Below are 17,719 nucleotides of genomic sequence, written 5' to 3' on the forward strand. Positions count from 1 at the left end.
GGGCGATATTGCCCCCCAGGGGGCGATTTCATTTTTCAGGGGGGCGATGGAATAAAAAGGGGCGACGCGGGGGCAAAGGAATGAAAAGGGGGAGATATGGGGGTGATGGAGCGAGAGGTTTGGGGGACACTTTTGAGACTTTTTCGTACAGTGAATTGCTGTATATCTGTCGTACAAAAACATCAGATCGCTCGCTATTAGTGGATTGAATTGTGTTTTCAAATGTTCCTCCAGCTAGCTTCAGTACAGAACGCCGTACATATGTGAAGACGCATCGCTTATCTTCATGCGCGTTGCGCAGCAGCCTCTACCCATACAGTGGCACGCCATTGGCCAGAATATGGGAGAGATGGGGAAAAGACTGGAAATAAATTATTTGCATCGATATGTCCTGATGACAATTTTAAAGAAAACAAAAAAAGTGTTTGCATAAATTGAAGAATTATTTCCTATGTTGTGATTGAGAGGTTATGTTAGGGGAGGGGGGCGATGACAACTTCCTTATTGGCTCAAGGGGGCGATTCATTCAAAAAGGTTAAGAACCACTGGATTAGTGAAGGGGTCCTCAATCTTGGTCACTCTATATCAGTGGTTCTCAACCTGTGGGTCGGGACCCCATTTGGGGTCGAACGACCATTTCATGGGGGTCGCCAAACCATGCTGTCCACCATTTTGTTCCCTTTTCCCTAGCTGTCCTACTCCCTCTTATTGGTGGCCACACCCCACTTGGGGGTCACCACAACATGGGGAACTGTATTATGGGGTCACGGCATTAGAAAGGTTGAGAACCACTGCTCTATACCAAGGGTCTTTTATGACTTGTGGACTTCAACTCCCACAACTTGACGTGGACTGGCTGAGTTGTGGGCGTTGAAGTCCACAAGTCATAAAAGACCCTTGATATGGAGTAGTCATCCATCCATGATTATAAAGGACAGTCCTTTCTGAAATAAAGGAAGATGTCCCTTATATGTATTTAATTTAACTCTTCATTTTCTTGAATATTTTCATAAAGAATTTTTTTTAAAAAAAATAACTTTTTTAAAATTCTTACAGATATCTTTCAGATCTATCCCCTTTTCAGGTTTATCCTTTATTTTTTTCCAAGACAACGTAGTCATGGTAGCTATGAAGTTCTATGGATGATGGTGATTTTTATCCCAACTTTTTTTTAAAATAGAACAAGGTGGCAAACATTTTTAATAATCACATTTCAGAAACAATCTTGGGAGATGGGTTGGGCTGAGAGACCCAAAGCTACCCAGCCAGTTTTCACAACTAACAATAAAAATACAAAATAAAATTCTGCCTTGGAGTTATGTTGAATACACATGTAATCATAGTTAGCAAAATCTGAACCATGATTAGATGTTATCCAATCTTTGAATTTAGAAATTCATTTGGTAATACTTTGCATTGGGGAAGTTGGCTGCCCCTGTGCCTCAGTGATTCGGTAAGATCCAGCGAGACCTTCCTGATGTATTGACAGGATGAGAGTCATTATTATAGGGTATCTAGCCTGAAATTAATATGTTGCAATGCTTTAAAATGCTGTTAAAATCTTGTTTTTGTGGCAGGTTAGCAGCAAAGATGAAGATTTCCTTGATCTGTCTGTTGATGTAGAACAGAATACATCCATAACTCACTGTTTAAGGTAAATACATTTTTCACAATGACCAGCATCATTTCTGCTTTAGGTTATTAAACTTTAGTGGGATGTGAAAAGAAAAAAGCTCTATAGATGTTTCAGAATGACGTAGCATAAGTCATATAAAGAAGAATCAGTGAAGCTTCTCTTGGCAGGCAGGAAGAAAAGTGAATGGATAATCACTTAAATATGAGACAACAGTGTAGGGCAGCAGCCAAAACAGCCAATGCAATCTTAGTTTGCATTAATAGAGAGATAGAATCAAGAGCACATGAAGTTCTAATACCGCTTTGCAAAGCCTTAGTAAGACCACACTTGGAATACTGCATCCAGTTCCGGTCGCCACGCTATAAAAAAGATGTTGAGATTCTGGAAAGAGTGCAGAGAAGAGCAACAAGAATGATTAGGGGGCTGGAGGCTAAAACGCATGAAGAACGGTTACAAGGATTGGGTATGTCCAATCTAATGAAAAGCCAGGAGTGACAAGAAGGGAGGACATCATAGCAATGTTCCAATATTTGAGGGGCTCCTACAAAGATGGGGGGGGGTCAAACTATTATCCAAGGCAGCAGAAGGCAAGACAAGAAACAATGGATGGAAACTAACCAAGGAGAGAAGCAACCCAGAACTAAGGAGAAATTTCCTAAGGATGAGAAACATCACTGGAGCTTTTCAGAAAGAGACTGGACAGCCACTTGTCTGGAATGGTACAGGGTGTCCTGTTTGAGGAGGGCGGGGTTGGCTAGAAGACCCCCCCCCCAAGTTCCCTTCCACCTCTATTCTGTTTTAAGTCAGAGGATACAGGGTGTAACAGAATATTTGGCAAAAGATTATACATTTTTGAATGCCTCTGTTATTTGCTTCGGAAAAGTCCCGTCTATTGTAATAGGACTAGTCAGAATCAAACAGATGGGAATAACACAAACACAAAAAGAAGCCCAACTAGGAAAGACATCCATTATTTGTCAGACCAAAAGCCTTCTATTAAATAATGTAAGCTATTTGTTCCCAAGCTTTAGAAACTGTATTTATCATAGCATTTAATTATCCATTATACACCGTTGAATTAAATACCGTACAGGGTGGTCCTCGACCATGAAATGCTTTTTCCGCTCCCGGACTCCATACTTTTGTAATGTTGGCCCATCATTTCTCCGATGTCATCTAGGTTTTTACAGTTTGACAGTCTTGGGAAAATGCTAATAATTTTTATCTGGAATCTTTTATTATGGCTTTTTGTTGGAATATTCATGAGCAGGAAGAGTCATGTGGTAACTCAGTCAGCCAATGTGAAGAAAGTGCTACTGAGTCTGTGCAAAAGGGTATTGAGTTAGGAGCTGGATTTCCAGCCTCAGGTTTGTCTCTGTATCTCTCTGTAAGAAGTCTTCATTGAGCTATGTTGCTGTAAAGAAGAATGTATGGTATTGTAAATATTTTGATATGAATATAAAAAGGTTATTTTGAATCAGCTAAATGCAGCCAACTGTGAGAGCTTTTGATTTATTTTTTCACCAACAGAGAAATTGAAATTCTCTAACACATTTTACTCTTTTTACATGCATGTTTCTGTTTCATGCCCTGCTGGCTGTGCTAAATTGGGTAGCCATCTGTATTTGTCAAATAAATGAATCTGTATGTAGGAAGAAGGGAATTCTACTACCCGCGCACTGCATTTGTGTAAAAGCATCCTGTTTGTGCCTACGATTGCCTCGAGATAATTTCCCTACTCAACAGCTGGCATGAAGCTGCCGTGAAGCCAGGCGTAATAAACCATTCACAGCCATCTAAAAATGGATACCTCTATTACTTTTCAGAGACTTTAGCAATACCGAAACGTTGTGTAGCGAACAGAAATACTACTGTGAGACCTGCTGCAGCAAACAGGAGGCTCAGAAACGGTACGTGAATAGACTTAAAAAGAATGAAACATTGATTATACAGTAGTGGTCAAAATTGTGGAAACCTTTTGGGAAAAGTGTACAGTAAAAATGCCACCGTTGGTTAAGTTTCCACCCATTTTTCTTCTGTTTTCTTTATAACTGTCGCCTTGTTCACTTAATAAGACTATTTTACATCGCTTTCTGGGCAACCAGTCAACTCTTTGCACCATTACTTTAATTTTATTACGTTTTACAAGCTCACTAAATGAAAGAACACAAAAAAACCATAGCGGTCACATAACACACTGACAAATGTCCTCCTCTTCACGTCAATACATGACATCAATAACTAAATCCTACTGTGATCTGATTGGCTCATTGCCAAAACAAGATGACACCTGATTGGCTCTCTAAATACTCATGCTCATTGGCTACAATCAGATGAAGTAAAGCTACCTGATATCAACTGAAGCAAGTTGTGCTTCCTTTTTCTGGTTATTTGGCTATAACTTTTCATAGAATACAGTACAGATAATTGAACAAACTACCGTATATGTCGGCGTATTAGGCGACCTGGCGTATAAGACGACCCCCGTCTTTATAGCCGGGCCGCATTCCTAGAACGTCGTCTTATACGCCGGAAACTACCAGTATTTCCGGTGTATAAGACGACTCGGCATATAAGACGACCCCCGTCTTTGGCGCCGATTTCAGCGCTCGCGGAAGTCGTCTTATACGCCGGCATTTACGGTATGTTGCATTACATTCTTGATTAAGTTATCTTTCTATTGATATATAATTTTATGGTACTACTCCAAAAAAAGTGGTGTCATTAGCCATCAAACCTCAAAAATACACTTTTCCCAAAAGGTTTCCACAATTTTGGCCACTAATGTAAATGTATTCTAGTTTAAGAGAGAGATGTTTGCTTGTTTTTTTGATATTATATTATTTTTGTCTTTGGTTCTCTCTGTTTCAAGATATGAAAAATGTAAGTGTTGGGATGGTTTATATGAGGGAAAAGATTTCAAGTATATAAGTGTAATTAACTCTTAAGAAAATTTTAACAGGTAAAAATGTTTCCTTTTGAATATTGTGGGGAAAATAAATTTAAATGAGAACTTTAAAAACAGGATCCATGATAAGATGATCTAGATGATTAATTAGAAAAGAAGCTCAATAATGAGGTGGAGGTTATTGGTGGATATTTAATACTTATCTTCTAGAATTATCAAGAAATGTGCTAATTTAAGGTTGATAAAAGAGAATACTATTGGAAGAATAGAAAATCAAGGAAAGCTACTATGGGGAATATGGAACTATAGAAACTAACTGTTGTTCATTATTTATAAATACAAACCCAGACAACACACTGTTTACCAAATATTGATGGTGATATGTTAAAAAAAAACACCAATAAAACATATTAAAAAAAAAGAAATGGTATGTGAAAGAGGGTTGCCTCATCACCATGCAGCTTCAGTTGATTTTCAAGCAGCAATTAAAGCAAATTGAAATCTTTTTGGCTTTAGGTCCTTGCTGAAGACCCAGTATTTTTACTATGGTTTCCTCAACATAAGTTGGAATAACATTTCAGATAATAGCAATAGCACTTAGACTTATATACCGCTTCACAGCCCTCTTTAAGCGGTTTACAACCTATTGCCCCCAACTATCTGGGTCCTCATTTTACCGATCTCAGAAGGGTGGAAGGCTGAGTAAACCTTGAGCTGGTCAGGGTCGAACTGCTGACAGTGGGCAGAGTCTGCCTCCTAATGCAGCATTCTAACCACTGAGCCACCACAGCATCACAGATAAAGCTTGGTCCTGCCTGTTTTGTTGAAGTATCTGTTTACAGAAAGTTTTATTTGTTTCTGCCTATATTTGTCCAGAATTTCTTACTATACAACTTCTAAATCCAGCTTGTTTTCACCCCCAAATTCCCTGTTGTCTTCTGGATCCTGAATCTGTAGGTCTGTTACTTGAGATTGTAGACCTGTTCATTAGGATGTGCTCCCTAACCAAATTCATAGGCATCCAGAATGGAAACTGTTTGTGTTAGTCATTCAGAACTTCCATTGATGTATTTACTAGTCCATTGGCTGCAATAAAAATCAATTTTATTTTCTTCAGGACACCAACACATATATGGTCATTAGAATTGTTAAATTTACTGTTCAGCTGAGAACGTGTTTTATAGAGGCCATTAAGGGAACCTGTAAACATTATACATTATCTAAACCAGTGGTTCTCAACCTGTGGGTCGGCACCCCATTTGGGGTCGAACGACCATTTCACGGGGGTCGCCAAACCACGCTGTCCGCCATTTTTTTCCCTTTTCCCTAGCTGTCCTACTCCCTCTTATTGGTGGCCACACCCACTTGGGGGTCACCACAACATGGGGAACTGTATTATGGGGTCACGGCATTAGAAAGGTTGAGAATTACTGATCTAAACCTATGTTTCACAACCTCAGCAACTTTAAGATATGTGGACTTCTCCAGGCAGCAATTTTACCTCACTTTTATCTTTTCATACATCTTACCTTACTTCTTTTTACCTCTCCTTCAGTGAGGTTGATCGCATTGCTTGTTGATAGTCAATTGACTAGTCAAGTTGTCCAATACGATATGACAGCCGTTCATGAAAGATAGTAGGAACAAAAACACAAATGTTTTGTTCCTTCCCTTGGTGATAATAGCACCCCAGCATGGTTCTCCTTCCAAGTAGCTCTCCACATTTGGTTCTCCACACGCAGGAGAATGAGATGGTGGAGCCATAAAATCAGACATACTTTCTGAAGAAGAAAAAACAACAACATGACCATGACAGAAAAGTCAAATGATTTGTCCAGCCTGCATTTCCAGTTCAGGTTTTCTTGAATGTTCAAATTGATTCATCTCTAACTGTGGTGTTTTGGAGGAGGGGGTGAGGAGAGGAGATAAACTATTTTATTTTGGACAGCTGTAGATTTTGTTTTAAAGGAAGTATGAAGTTTTCTTTTGAACAAACTACTTTAAAAACAAAGTGCTAATTATTACGGAGATGAAGAGAAAAGACACAGGTTTGAAGTATAACTTTAATGTCAGATAAAAGTAAATTATTCCCCTAGCCCAGGGGTAGGCAACCTTGGCTCTTTTGTGACTCGTGGACTTCAACTCCCAGACTTCCTGAGCCAGCCATGCTGAGGGGAAAGGGAGAGTTTTCCAAGCTGAGCCATGCTGGCTCAGGAATTCTGGGAGTTGAAGTCCACCAGTCATAAAAGAGCCAAGGTTGCCTACCCCTGCGCTAGCCCACTAGTAGGATAAAATGCTGTCTCTGTAGCCTTCTCAAAACTGATGCCTTCCAGGTATATTGGAATTACAACATCCAAAATTCCTAACCACCACGCCCAAGGTGCCTCATGGTTATGAGAGTCCCAAAACACCCAGGTCTCCAGTTAGTGCAGTGGTTCTCAACCTGTGGGTCGGGACCCCATTTGGGGTCGAACGGCCATTTCACGGGGGTCGCCAAACAACGCAGTCCGCCATTTTTTCCCCCCTTTTCCTTAGCTGTGCTACTCCCTTTTATTCTATTGGCTTTTGCAAGCCAATAGAATAGACTCTCTTGAATAGAGTCTACTTCTATTGGCTTTCAAAAGCCAATAGGAATTGTCCAGGCTGTCTCTGCCCTGCTGAGCCCGCCAAAAGTCCCATTCTGCAAACGGTGCGGCACCAGTTGAGTAGTCCTCGACTTACGACCGGTTGAGTAGTCCTCGACTTACGACCGGTTGGGGGTCGCGGCATTAAAAAGGTTGAGAACCACTGAGTTAGGGGAAAGCAGATCAGAGGGAGCCAATCTTCATTCCGCATTCCTCTTTCGGCTTCGTAGGATGAGGGTTAAGAAGCTGCCGATGATCCTCGCCTTGCACCTGAAGCGGTTCAAGTACATGGAGCAGCTACACCGATACACCAAGCTCTCTTACCGAGTGGTGTTCCCCCTTGAGCTGCGACTCTTCAACACATCGGGGGAGGCCATCAACCTGGACCGTATGTATGACTTGGTGGCTGTTGTCGTTCACTGTGGCAGGTAAGTTGCACTGTGTGCTCTGCCAGGAAGTAAACTTTTTGTAAGGAATATGAGTTTTACCCAGCCTTTCAATCCGGAAGCCAAAATAAGGTTCCCTTCTCTTGCACCGAAGATTTTTTTTTATCATCCAGGGATAGCTGAGGCATTCAAAAGTAGGCAAGCTTATAAAGTCAAAATAGCAAGAGCGCTTATATACTGCGTCACGGTGCTTTACAGCCCTCTCTAAGCGGTTTACAGAGTCAGTCTATTGACCCCCAACAATCTGGCTCCTCATTTTATCGACCTCGGAAGGATGGAAAGCTGAGTCAGCCTTGAACCGGTCAGAATCGAACTGCTGGCAATCAGCAGAGTTAGCCTGCAATATTGCATTCTAAGCACTGCGCCACCAGGGCTATTTTGATGGTCCTGTAGGCCTTTGGGAGTTTGTAATATTCATTCATTCATTCATTCATTCATTCATTCATTCATTCAAGGAGATAGCTTGGTTGCGTAGAAAGGGGGGGAAAAAGGGAATTAGCTTGCTCAGATTTTCGGAAGGAAGAGGTATATTGATTTTTTAAAAAAAAATCCCATCTGCATCTTAGTGGGAATAAAAGGAATGAGAAAGCCCCTTTTCCATATTCCATTAGTATACAATTCCCACATGTGTCACTGTTCTGTTCCTTGATTTTTGTACAGAAGGGGCACCAATTTTGTGCATCCCCTAGCACAGGGGAAGGCAACCTTGGCTCTTTTATGACTCATGGACTTCAACTCCTGAGCCGGCATGAAGGAACTATGGCCCCTTCATGACTTGTGGACTTTCAACTCCCAGAATTGCTGACTTGGAAACCTCTCCCATTCCCCTCAACATGGCTGGCTCAGGAATTCTGGGAGTTGAAGTCCCTGAGTCATAAAAGAGCCCAGGTTGCCTACCCCTGGCCTAGGCCTAGGCCGCTTTATGATTCATGGACTTCAACTCCCAGAATTCATGAGCCAGCATGGCTCAGTTTGGAAACCTCTCCCTTTCCCCTCAGCATGGCTGGCTCAGGAATTCTGGGAGTTGAAATCCACAAGTCATAAAAGAGCCAAGGTTGCCTACCCCTGCTCTAGCAGCTGCACACCATATTTGTGTCTGAGGAGAATCTGGCTGCCAGATTTCTTTTCTTTGCATAAACACAAGGTCACACTAAACATAGCTTGTGTAGTAACCTCAGTGTTACTCCCATGTAGCTATAAAATATTCAGGAGTGGAAATGACCTGTCTTAAAAGACTAACTGATCCCTTTTGCACATTCCCCAAAATTAGACAATCTGCCCCATCATGAAAGCATCAAATGGAGCCTTCTACCCAGTGCAGGAACACAGCTTAGCTGATAACAGTTGTCAGGGAGATGTTTTCTACATCAATGCTATCTTATCTTTTAAAGAACTACAGTGAGAAGGAAGGGAGGGATATTTTTTCTGTGCTGGAGACAAATAGCTAAGGAAAGACACACTCATTTTGTGCTTTGCTTTTAAGACAACTGACGACTGCTTAAGTGCAAAACATATGGACTAGATTTTCTGGTCTCATCCTGATAAACGGGAAAACAGCTATTTCCGAGCAGTTCGTTAATGTAGGCACAGTTCTGATTTTCAGTCCAAAATGCCTGATTTTTCTGCAGGTCACACACTTTTTTTTTTCCATTGGCTGGTGTGGGGCTCAGGGGCTCAAGAGTTCAGCAAATTGGCCTCTCACCCTTTGGATACCGACTCGTAATGTTGGTGTCTTTAATGCCAGGAATAAGATGGCGGATATTTGAATTCATTAAGAGCCCTTGTTAGAAAATATGGTCCTGTGTGCAAGCTGGGGGCTGAGAGATGAATGAGTAATGAAGTTGCAGAACATCCCATTAAAACTAAAATAAAATGCTTACGCTAATAATTGATCTGGATACAGGAAAGCTTACTTACCATTCAATTGTGGCCGGTGTTCATTGTATTCAGAGTCAAAGCTAGGTTTATGAAGAGATCCCTGAACACAGAGAAAACTCACTGCTGTCTAAACTATGAGAGGGAAGCCAAAAACAGGACATTTCCTGTGTGGTTAAATCCAGAGATTTATTCCACCAACAATAAGTCAGGGGGTAAATAGTCCCAGGAACAGCATGTGAAGCTCTGTCCCTCCATCTGTCTCTCGTCACTGGGCCTGTCAGTCCAAATAACTACTTAATGCAAAGAGATGGTTCAGTCCCCCACAGAAATAAAGATTCAAATGTCAGGTTTCAGCGAAAAGGTTTCTCCCCCCCCCCCCTTCCACCATTTTAAATGGTCTTTTTAAAAGGTCAAGAAAGTCTTATGGCCAAGCAGCATGACATGGTGAATCAGCTCTGGGAGGGCACCTTGCATTTTTTTTTTTTTTGAAGCCTCTTTGCCTCAGGCAGTCCTGGGGGGTAAGCAAAGAGTGGATAGGAATAATGAGAACGTGAGGAATATATTTGTTTTATTTATTTATTGTACAATCTATACCGCGCCGCGTAAAGAACTCTGGGGCTTTGAAGCACAAGAGACACCAACTAATGATGGGGAACAGTTACAAGGGCAAGAAGATAGATTCTCTGGGGGGGGGGGAGGCCTGTTCAGTGCCAACTGCAAAAAATTGGAGCCAGCTCTGGATAGAAAACAAGAATAATAAACAGCTGAATCTGTCTGCAAAGGGTTGCTTAACCCAGTAGGGTGGCTGGGAGGAAGCTGGCCTCACAGCTTTGGCTATGTGCTCTGTTTAAAAAAGGGCAGCTGAGCGTGCTATATAAAAACATTCCTTTACACTGGAGGCGAGATGTTAGATGTGATGTTTAAAGAGCCGTTTGTTTTTGTTTTATTTTTCTGTACCATAACTGAGATTGGACTGCCCCCCCCCCTCCTTACTCAGCTCAGCCTGGTCAAGCAATCCTCAAACTGTGCAGTTGCTTTTTCCGGTCCCTTGAAAAATGTTGATCCTTGCAGAAGAGCCTTACTAAAATAATAATAATAATAACAACAACAACAACAACAATAGTAATAATAATAATAATTTGCCATTAGTCAATTGCAAAAGGCGGCCTTACTAGGAACTGCTTCCATCCTGCGACGATACCTGTAATACCATCAAACATCCACATCTGCCTATCCCAGGTCCTGGGTAAGGACTCGATAGGTCGACAAAAGTGCCAAATCCAGTCTGAACATCTAGCTGACTGTGCGATGATCCATAATAATAATAATAATAATAATAATAATAATAATAATAATAATAATAAATACCTGTAACACCATCAAACATCCACATCTGCCTATCCCAGGTCCTGGGTAAGGACTCGATAGGTAGACAAAATGCCAAATCCAGTCTGAACATCTGGCTGACTGTGCGATAATCCATAATAATAATAATTATATCAGGAAGGCTTAATTATATCAGGAAGGCTTACTAACTACTGGAGAGACCAAACTGGCCTACAAGAAAGACCAAATGAAGAACAGAATAGAGGCATGGGAAGACAAAGCACTACATGGCCAATACATGAAAAAAATAGCTGGGAAAGCAGATAATAATAAAACCTGGCAATGGCTAAGAGCAGGAAAATTGAAGAAAGAGACCGAGGGACTAATTCTGGCTGCACAAGACCAAGCCTTAAGGACAAATGCATACAAAGTCAAAATTGAGAAGACAGCAACAGACAGTAAGTGCCGCCTATGCAAAGAAGCTGAAGAAACAGTGGACCACTTGGTAAGCTGTTGCAAGAAAATTGCGCAGACTGATTACAAGCAGCGGCATGACAAAGTAGCAACAATGGGGCATTGGAAGATCTGCAAAAAATATCATTTGCCTGTAAGCAAAAACTGGTGGGATCATAAAATAGAGAAAGTCATAGAAAATGATAAAATTAAATGCTCTGGGACTTCAGAATTCAAACAGACAAGCACAACATAACACCCCAGACTTAACAATTGTCATAAGAAAGACAAAAAAGTCTGGATAATGGACGTGGCAGTGCCTGGAGACAGCAGAATAGACGAGAAAGAACTGGAGAAGATAACAAAATACAAAGACCTACAAATAGAAATAGAAAGACTGTGGCAAAAGCAAGCAAGGGTAGTACCAATAGTAATAGGCTCCTTGGGTGCAATCCCAAAACAACTGGAGCACCACTTGAACACCATTGGCATTGACAAATTCGCTATTAGTCAATTGCAAAAGGCGGCCTTATTAGGAACTGCTTCCATCCTGCGACGATATCTGTAATACCATCAAACATCCACATCTGCCTATCCCAGGTCCTGGGTAAGGACTCGATAGGTAGACAAAATGCCAAATCCAGTCTGAACATCTGGCTGACTGTGCGATAATCATATAATAATAATAATAATAATAATAATAATAATAATAATAATAATAATTATCAAACATCAAAAACATCTGCCAGACTATCCCACCTCCTTTATATGGATGATCTGAAGCTGTATGGAAAAACATCATCTGAAATAGAATCGCTGCTCAACACTGTCCGTATATATAGCCAAGATATTGTAATGGAGTTTGGCTTGGACAAATGTGCCACACTTACTATCAAACAAGGAAAAATAGTGAAAACTGAAGGAATCAAGATGCCCCACGAAAATAACATTAAGAGTCTGGATGAGGAAGAGTACTACAAATACTTGGGTATCCTTCAAGCTGACAACATCAAGCACACTGAAGTCAAGAAAAAGATTAGAGGTGAATACATCAAGAGAGTGAAGAAGATCTTAAAGTCCAAACTCAATGGAGGAAATACCATAAAGGCAATCAACACCTGGGCAATCCCAGTCATTAGGTACACAGCTGGAATAGTGGACTGGACTCAAGCAGAACTAAAAGCAATGGATAGGCAGACCAGAAAAATAATGACAATGAATCATGCCCTTCATCCACGCAGTGACATTGATAGACTTTATCTACCAAGGCAAATAGGTGGGCGTGGAATGCTACAAGTACATCAGATGGTTGAAGAAGAAAAAATGGCTTTGGAAGAATATCTGAAGAACAATGATGAAGATGCACTGAAATTAGTATATCAGGAAGGCTTACTAACTACTGGAGAGACCAAACTGGCCTACAAGAAAGACCAAATGAAGAACAGAATAGAGGCATGGGAAGACAAAGCACTACATGGCCAATACATGAAAAAAATAGCTGGGAAAGCAGATAATAATAAAACCTGGCAATGGCTAAGAGCAGGAAAATTGAAGAAAGAGACCGAGGGACTAATTCTGGCTGCACAAGACCAAGCCTTAAGGACAAATGCATACAAAGTCAAAATTGAGAAGACAGCAACAGACAGTAAGTGCCGCCTATGCAAAGAAGCTGAAGAAACAGTGGACCACTTGGTAAGCTGTTGCAAGAAGATTGCACAGACTGATTACAAGCAGCGGCATGACAAAGTAGCAACAATGGTGCATTGGAAGATCTGCAAAAAATATCATTTGCCTGTAAGCAAAAACTGGTGGGATCATAAAATAGAGAAAGTCATAGAAAATGATAAAATTAAACTGCTCTGGGACTTCAGAATTCAAACAGACAAGCACCTGCAACATAACACCCCAGACTTAACAATTGTCGATAAGAAAGACAAAAAAGTCTGGATAGTGGATGTGGCAGTGCCTGGAGATAGCAGAATAGAAGAGAAAGAACTGGAGAAGATAACAAAATACAAAGACCTACAAATAGAAATAGAAAGACTGTGGCAAAAGCAAGCAAGGGTAGTACCAATAGTCATAGGCTCCTTGGGTGCAATCCCAAAACAACTGGAGCACCACTTGAACACCATTGGCATTGACAAATTCGCTATTAGTCAATTGCAAAAGGCAGCCTTATTAGGAACTGCTTCCATCCTGCGACGATATCTGTAATACCATCAAACATCCACATCTGCCTATCCCAGGTCCTGGGTAAGGACTCGATAGGTAGACAAAATGCCAAATCCAGTCTGAACATCTGGCTGACTGTGCGATGATCGATAATAATAATAATAATAATGAAGTTGGAAGGGACCTTGGAGGTCATCTAGTCCAACCCCCTGTCAGGCAGGAAACCCATTACCATTTCGGACAAATGGCTATCCAGTCTCTTCTTAAAAACTTCCAGTGTCGGAGATTCACCGCTTCTGGAGGCAGGTTGTTCCACTGGTTAATTGTTCTAACTATCAGGAAGTTTCTCCTTAGTTCTAGGTTGCTTCTCTCCTTGCTTAGTTTCCATCCGTTGCTTCTTGTCCTGCCCTCAGGCGTTTTGGAGAATAGCTTGACTCCCTCTTCTTCGGGGCAGCCCCTAAGAGATTGGAACACTACTATCATGTCCCCCTCGTCCTTCTCTTCATTAAACTAGACATACCCAATTCCAGCAGCCGTTCCTTATATGTTTTAGCCTCCAGTCCCCTGATCATCTTTGTTGCTCTTCTCTGTACTCTTTCTAGAGTCTCAACATCTTTTTTACATTGTGGTGACCAAAACTGGATGCAGTATTCCAAGTGTGGCCTTACCAAGGCATTGTAAAGTGGTATTAACACTTCACGTGATCTTGATTCTATCCCTCTGTTAATGCAGCCCAGCACTGTGTTGGCTTTTTTGGCAGCTGCAGTACACAGCTGTCTCATATTTAAGTGAGTGTCCACTAGGACAATTAGACTTTAGTCTCTCTGTGTCTGTTTGATACATTCAGGGGCTGTTTGATGGGATTTAGTATTATGAAGGTTGACTCGAAGTACACGTGCGCATAGACATACACACCTTCCTTCCCGTGTCTTCACTTTTTGGCCCACTTGCCATTGGAACATTGGTGGTACCAAACTGAACATGGAGGCTCATATGGAGAACATCACCTGTAGACCTCCCTACTTACGTGTGAAAGAAAGATCGAGAACAGGATTCAATGTCACCCTTGTCTTCTAGGAAGAAGGGAAAGTCAACATGGATATTTTGTTTCATAACTTTTGTGTTTAGAAAATTCTCCAGTATTTTGGTTTTATATTTTAATTTGTGGGGTGTGTTTTTTCCCTCCCTTCCTCCCTCACTCCCTTCCTTCCTTCCTTCCTTCCTTCCTTTTCAGTGGCCCTAACCGTGGACACTATATCACCATTGTGAAAAGTCATGGCTTCTGGCTGTTGTTTGATGATGATATTGTAGAGGTGAGTAAATTGATTACGCTAAGCAAACCTACTGAGCCTTAATTTAGCCCAGGGGTAGGCAACCTTGGCTCTTTTATGACTCATGGACTTCAAAATTCCTGAGCCAGCCATGCTGAGAGGAAAGGGAGAGGTTTCCAAGCTGAGCCATGCCGGCTCAGGAATTCTGGGAATTGAAATCCACGAGTCATAAAAGAGCCAAGGTTGCCTATCCCTGATTTAGTCTGTTTATGCATTGCAGCATTTCATTTGCTGAAAGTAAAATCCTTATTATTCCAATCTAAGGCAGCCTTTCTCTACCGTGTCAACTTTAAGATGTGTGGATTCCAACTCCCAGAATTCCTCAGCCAGCTTAATGGATAACAATAATATCGCTCTTTCCCTGGTGATTTGGAGGGACTCGTGTCTTCCATGTTTTTTTCAGCACTGCCTTCAGGGACTGATTAAAAAAAAAGTCAAGATGGCAGCTAGAATACAGGAAGTCCTCAATTTAGGAACAATTGCCTAGCAACTATTCAAAGTTACCTCCCCATGGCCACTGACAACCTAAGTTGTCAAAGTTCTAACAGCCACTCCCCTCCCCCTTCCGGGCTGTGTAATCGCAGTGTGGGTCCTTGGCAACTAGCCCACATTTACGACCGTTTGTAACAACCCACGTCCTTGATCATGATTTACATTTTTGCTGCAAACGAACATTTAATTTGGTTTCCAGCAAAGATCACCCACGGCGACATGGATTTGCTTGTATTTACTGTCTTCCTTTAACACCCATGGCGTTTGTCAAATGACTGCAGCGATCCACTTAATGACCACCATAAAAATGTTGTAAAATAGGGTATGGTCATTTATTGACCCTCTTAATAACCAGCATAATCTATGACTGTAATTTCAGCCTCGTTTACCGTCGTAAGCCGACGACTGTAGTGCAGTCAATGCAGACATTGGTAATGTTGTTGCAGCCATACCTATGCACCATTTTTTTTTGTTAACAACACTTTTTTGACCATACCACATGGATACCACTAGTCCTTTACAACAGTTTGTAGCTCCGCCTTATAACTCCGGCTTGCTAATCGAAGTTCCATCTTGGAAGTTTTAATGATGATTTTGTCTGCTTTGTGTTTATCAGATCACCCTCTGAACATCACATGCAGAAGGGCTGCAAAATGTCCCACAGCTGTCCTTGTTTTAGTCAGAGTAATATCTTAATTTGAGGGTTATGTAAACAAAAATATGTTTTGTGTTGTTTTATGTCTCGTCACGTGTCACTGACCGCCATAATGTTTTTGAATCAGGAATCATTATACCAAGATACCACTGTTACGAAGGGAAAATGAGGCGAAAGTTTTTTTTTTCCCCCTAAGAATCAGTTGAATTCACACAAAAGAGTCTTGGATTAAACCAGTGTTTCTCAACCTTGACAATTTTAAGGCATGTGGACTTCAACTCCCAGAATTCCACAGCCAGCAATGCTGGCTGTTGAATTCTGGGAGTTGAAGTCCACATGCCTTAAAATTGTCAAGGTTGAGAAACACTGGATTAAACAAACCTTAATAAAGTTTGAGTTGTCAGACTTTCAGGCCAGGAATAGTCCAAAGAGCTCAGCTGTTCACAATTTTGCCAACCGTGAGGGAAAAATACATGCATACATATTGCAAGTACGAACTTTGTGGAAAGAGCCAACTGTTTTGTACCTGGTTGTCTAGGCCAGATAACATTGCTAAAATCATGATATCAGTTCCTGGAACTTTTGATAGCTTCTCTCTTTTCTTTTCTCCCCTTAGAAAATTGATGCACAAGCTATTGAAGAATTCTATGGCCTTACCTCTGATATATCAAAGAATTCAGAATCTGGATATATTTTATTTTACCAGTCGAGGGAATGATTCAGGAAGACTGTGACTTTTTTTTTTCCATACTAGAGTGGATCCTGACCAACACTGTTAAATGACTACTCTGTAGACCTGACCAATACAGCCCATGCAGGATCATTGCTTACTCATGGACTAAAACTCCTAACTTATGTCTAGAAGCTTCTCCCATCTTAAGTCATCGAGAAAAAGAACAAATGTATAGAGACTCATATTCATCAGATGAATCCACTGAACTGAGGTATAATGTGGAATAGATGCTTGCATCGCCACTAAGGACCATTTCCACACCCATGTCTGAACTTCCATTCCTTTTCAGCAGTGATTTTTCAGACTGTTCTATGTGGAGTTAATTGAATTTCTTAAAAGATTCACGAGTGTTTTCAGATCACTCCAAATGAGAGCAATCTATAAGGTATCGACTAAGGGGGGGTCTACGACAATTTGCTGCAGCCAGCTCGCCCCAGCCAATTTGCCGTGGGACAAGAGATGCACTCATATCAAAGAAATAGAAATAAAATCATTAAAGGATGCTAAAGGTGGGACAAAACGAAATGTGAATGACAAAACTTAACCTAGTTTTAAATGATTTAATTCTTCAGATTAAATTGAATCGTCCCACATGTCTATGGAGGTTCTCAGTCCATCCAGGTGGTGGTTGTCCCAAAGGTGCTTTTTTCAAGACTTTGTTTTTCTTTGAAGACATTTCACTTCTCATCCAAGAAGCTTCTTCAGCTCTGACTGGATGGTGGGGAGTGGAAGGATTTATACTCCTTGCAGACAGCTGGTCATTTGCGTTCCTTTAGAGCAGTGGTTCTCAACCCGTGGGTCGGGACCCCATTTGAGGTCGAACAACCATTTCACGGGGGTCGCCAAACAACGCAGTCCACCATTTTTTCCCCCTTAGCTGTGCTACTCCCTTTTATTCTATTGGCTTTTGAAAACCAATAGAATAGACTCTCTTGAATAGAGTCTAATTCTATTGGCTTTCAAAAGCCAATAGGAATTGTCCAGGCTGGCTCTGCCCTGCTGAGTTCACCAAAAGTCCCATTCTGCAAATGGTGCTGCACCAGTTGAGTAGTCCTCGACTTACGA

General features: G+C 41.3%; 1 protein-coding gene across 1 annotated transcript in view; it reads left to right on the forward strand.

Annotated features, from left to right (window-relative positions):
• USP46 (ubiquitin specific peptidase 46) overlaps positions 1-17,372 on the forward strand; it is a 43,840-nt gene extending 26,468 nt beyond the window's left edge. The window contains exons 5-9 of the mRNA XM_039362887.1: positions 1,578-1,654; positions 3,463-3,546; positions 7,399-7,596; positions 14,678-14,756; positions 16,538-17,372. Of these exons, the coding sequence (XP_039218821.1) occupies positions 1,578-1,654; positions 3,463-3,546; positions 7,399-7,596; positions 14,678-14,756; positions 16,538-16,639 (540 nt within the window). The 3' untranslated portion in view covers positions 16,640-17,372. The remainder of the gene's footprint in view (positions 1-1,577; positions 1,655-3,462; positions 3,547-7,398; positions 7,597-14,677; positions 14,757-16,537) is intronic.
• Positions 17,373-17,719: the final 347 nt, after the last annotated feature.

Source organism: Crotalus tigris, unplaced genomic scaffold, assembly GCF_016545835.1.
Source record: "Crotalus tigris isolate CLP2741 ecotype Arizona unplaced genomic scaffold, ASM1654583v1 scf7180000019483.1746242, whole genome shotgun sequence".
NCBI lineage: Eukaryota > Metazoa > Chordata > Lepidosauria > Squamata > Viperidae > Crotalus > Crotalus tigris.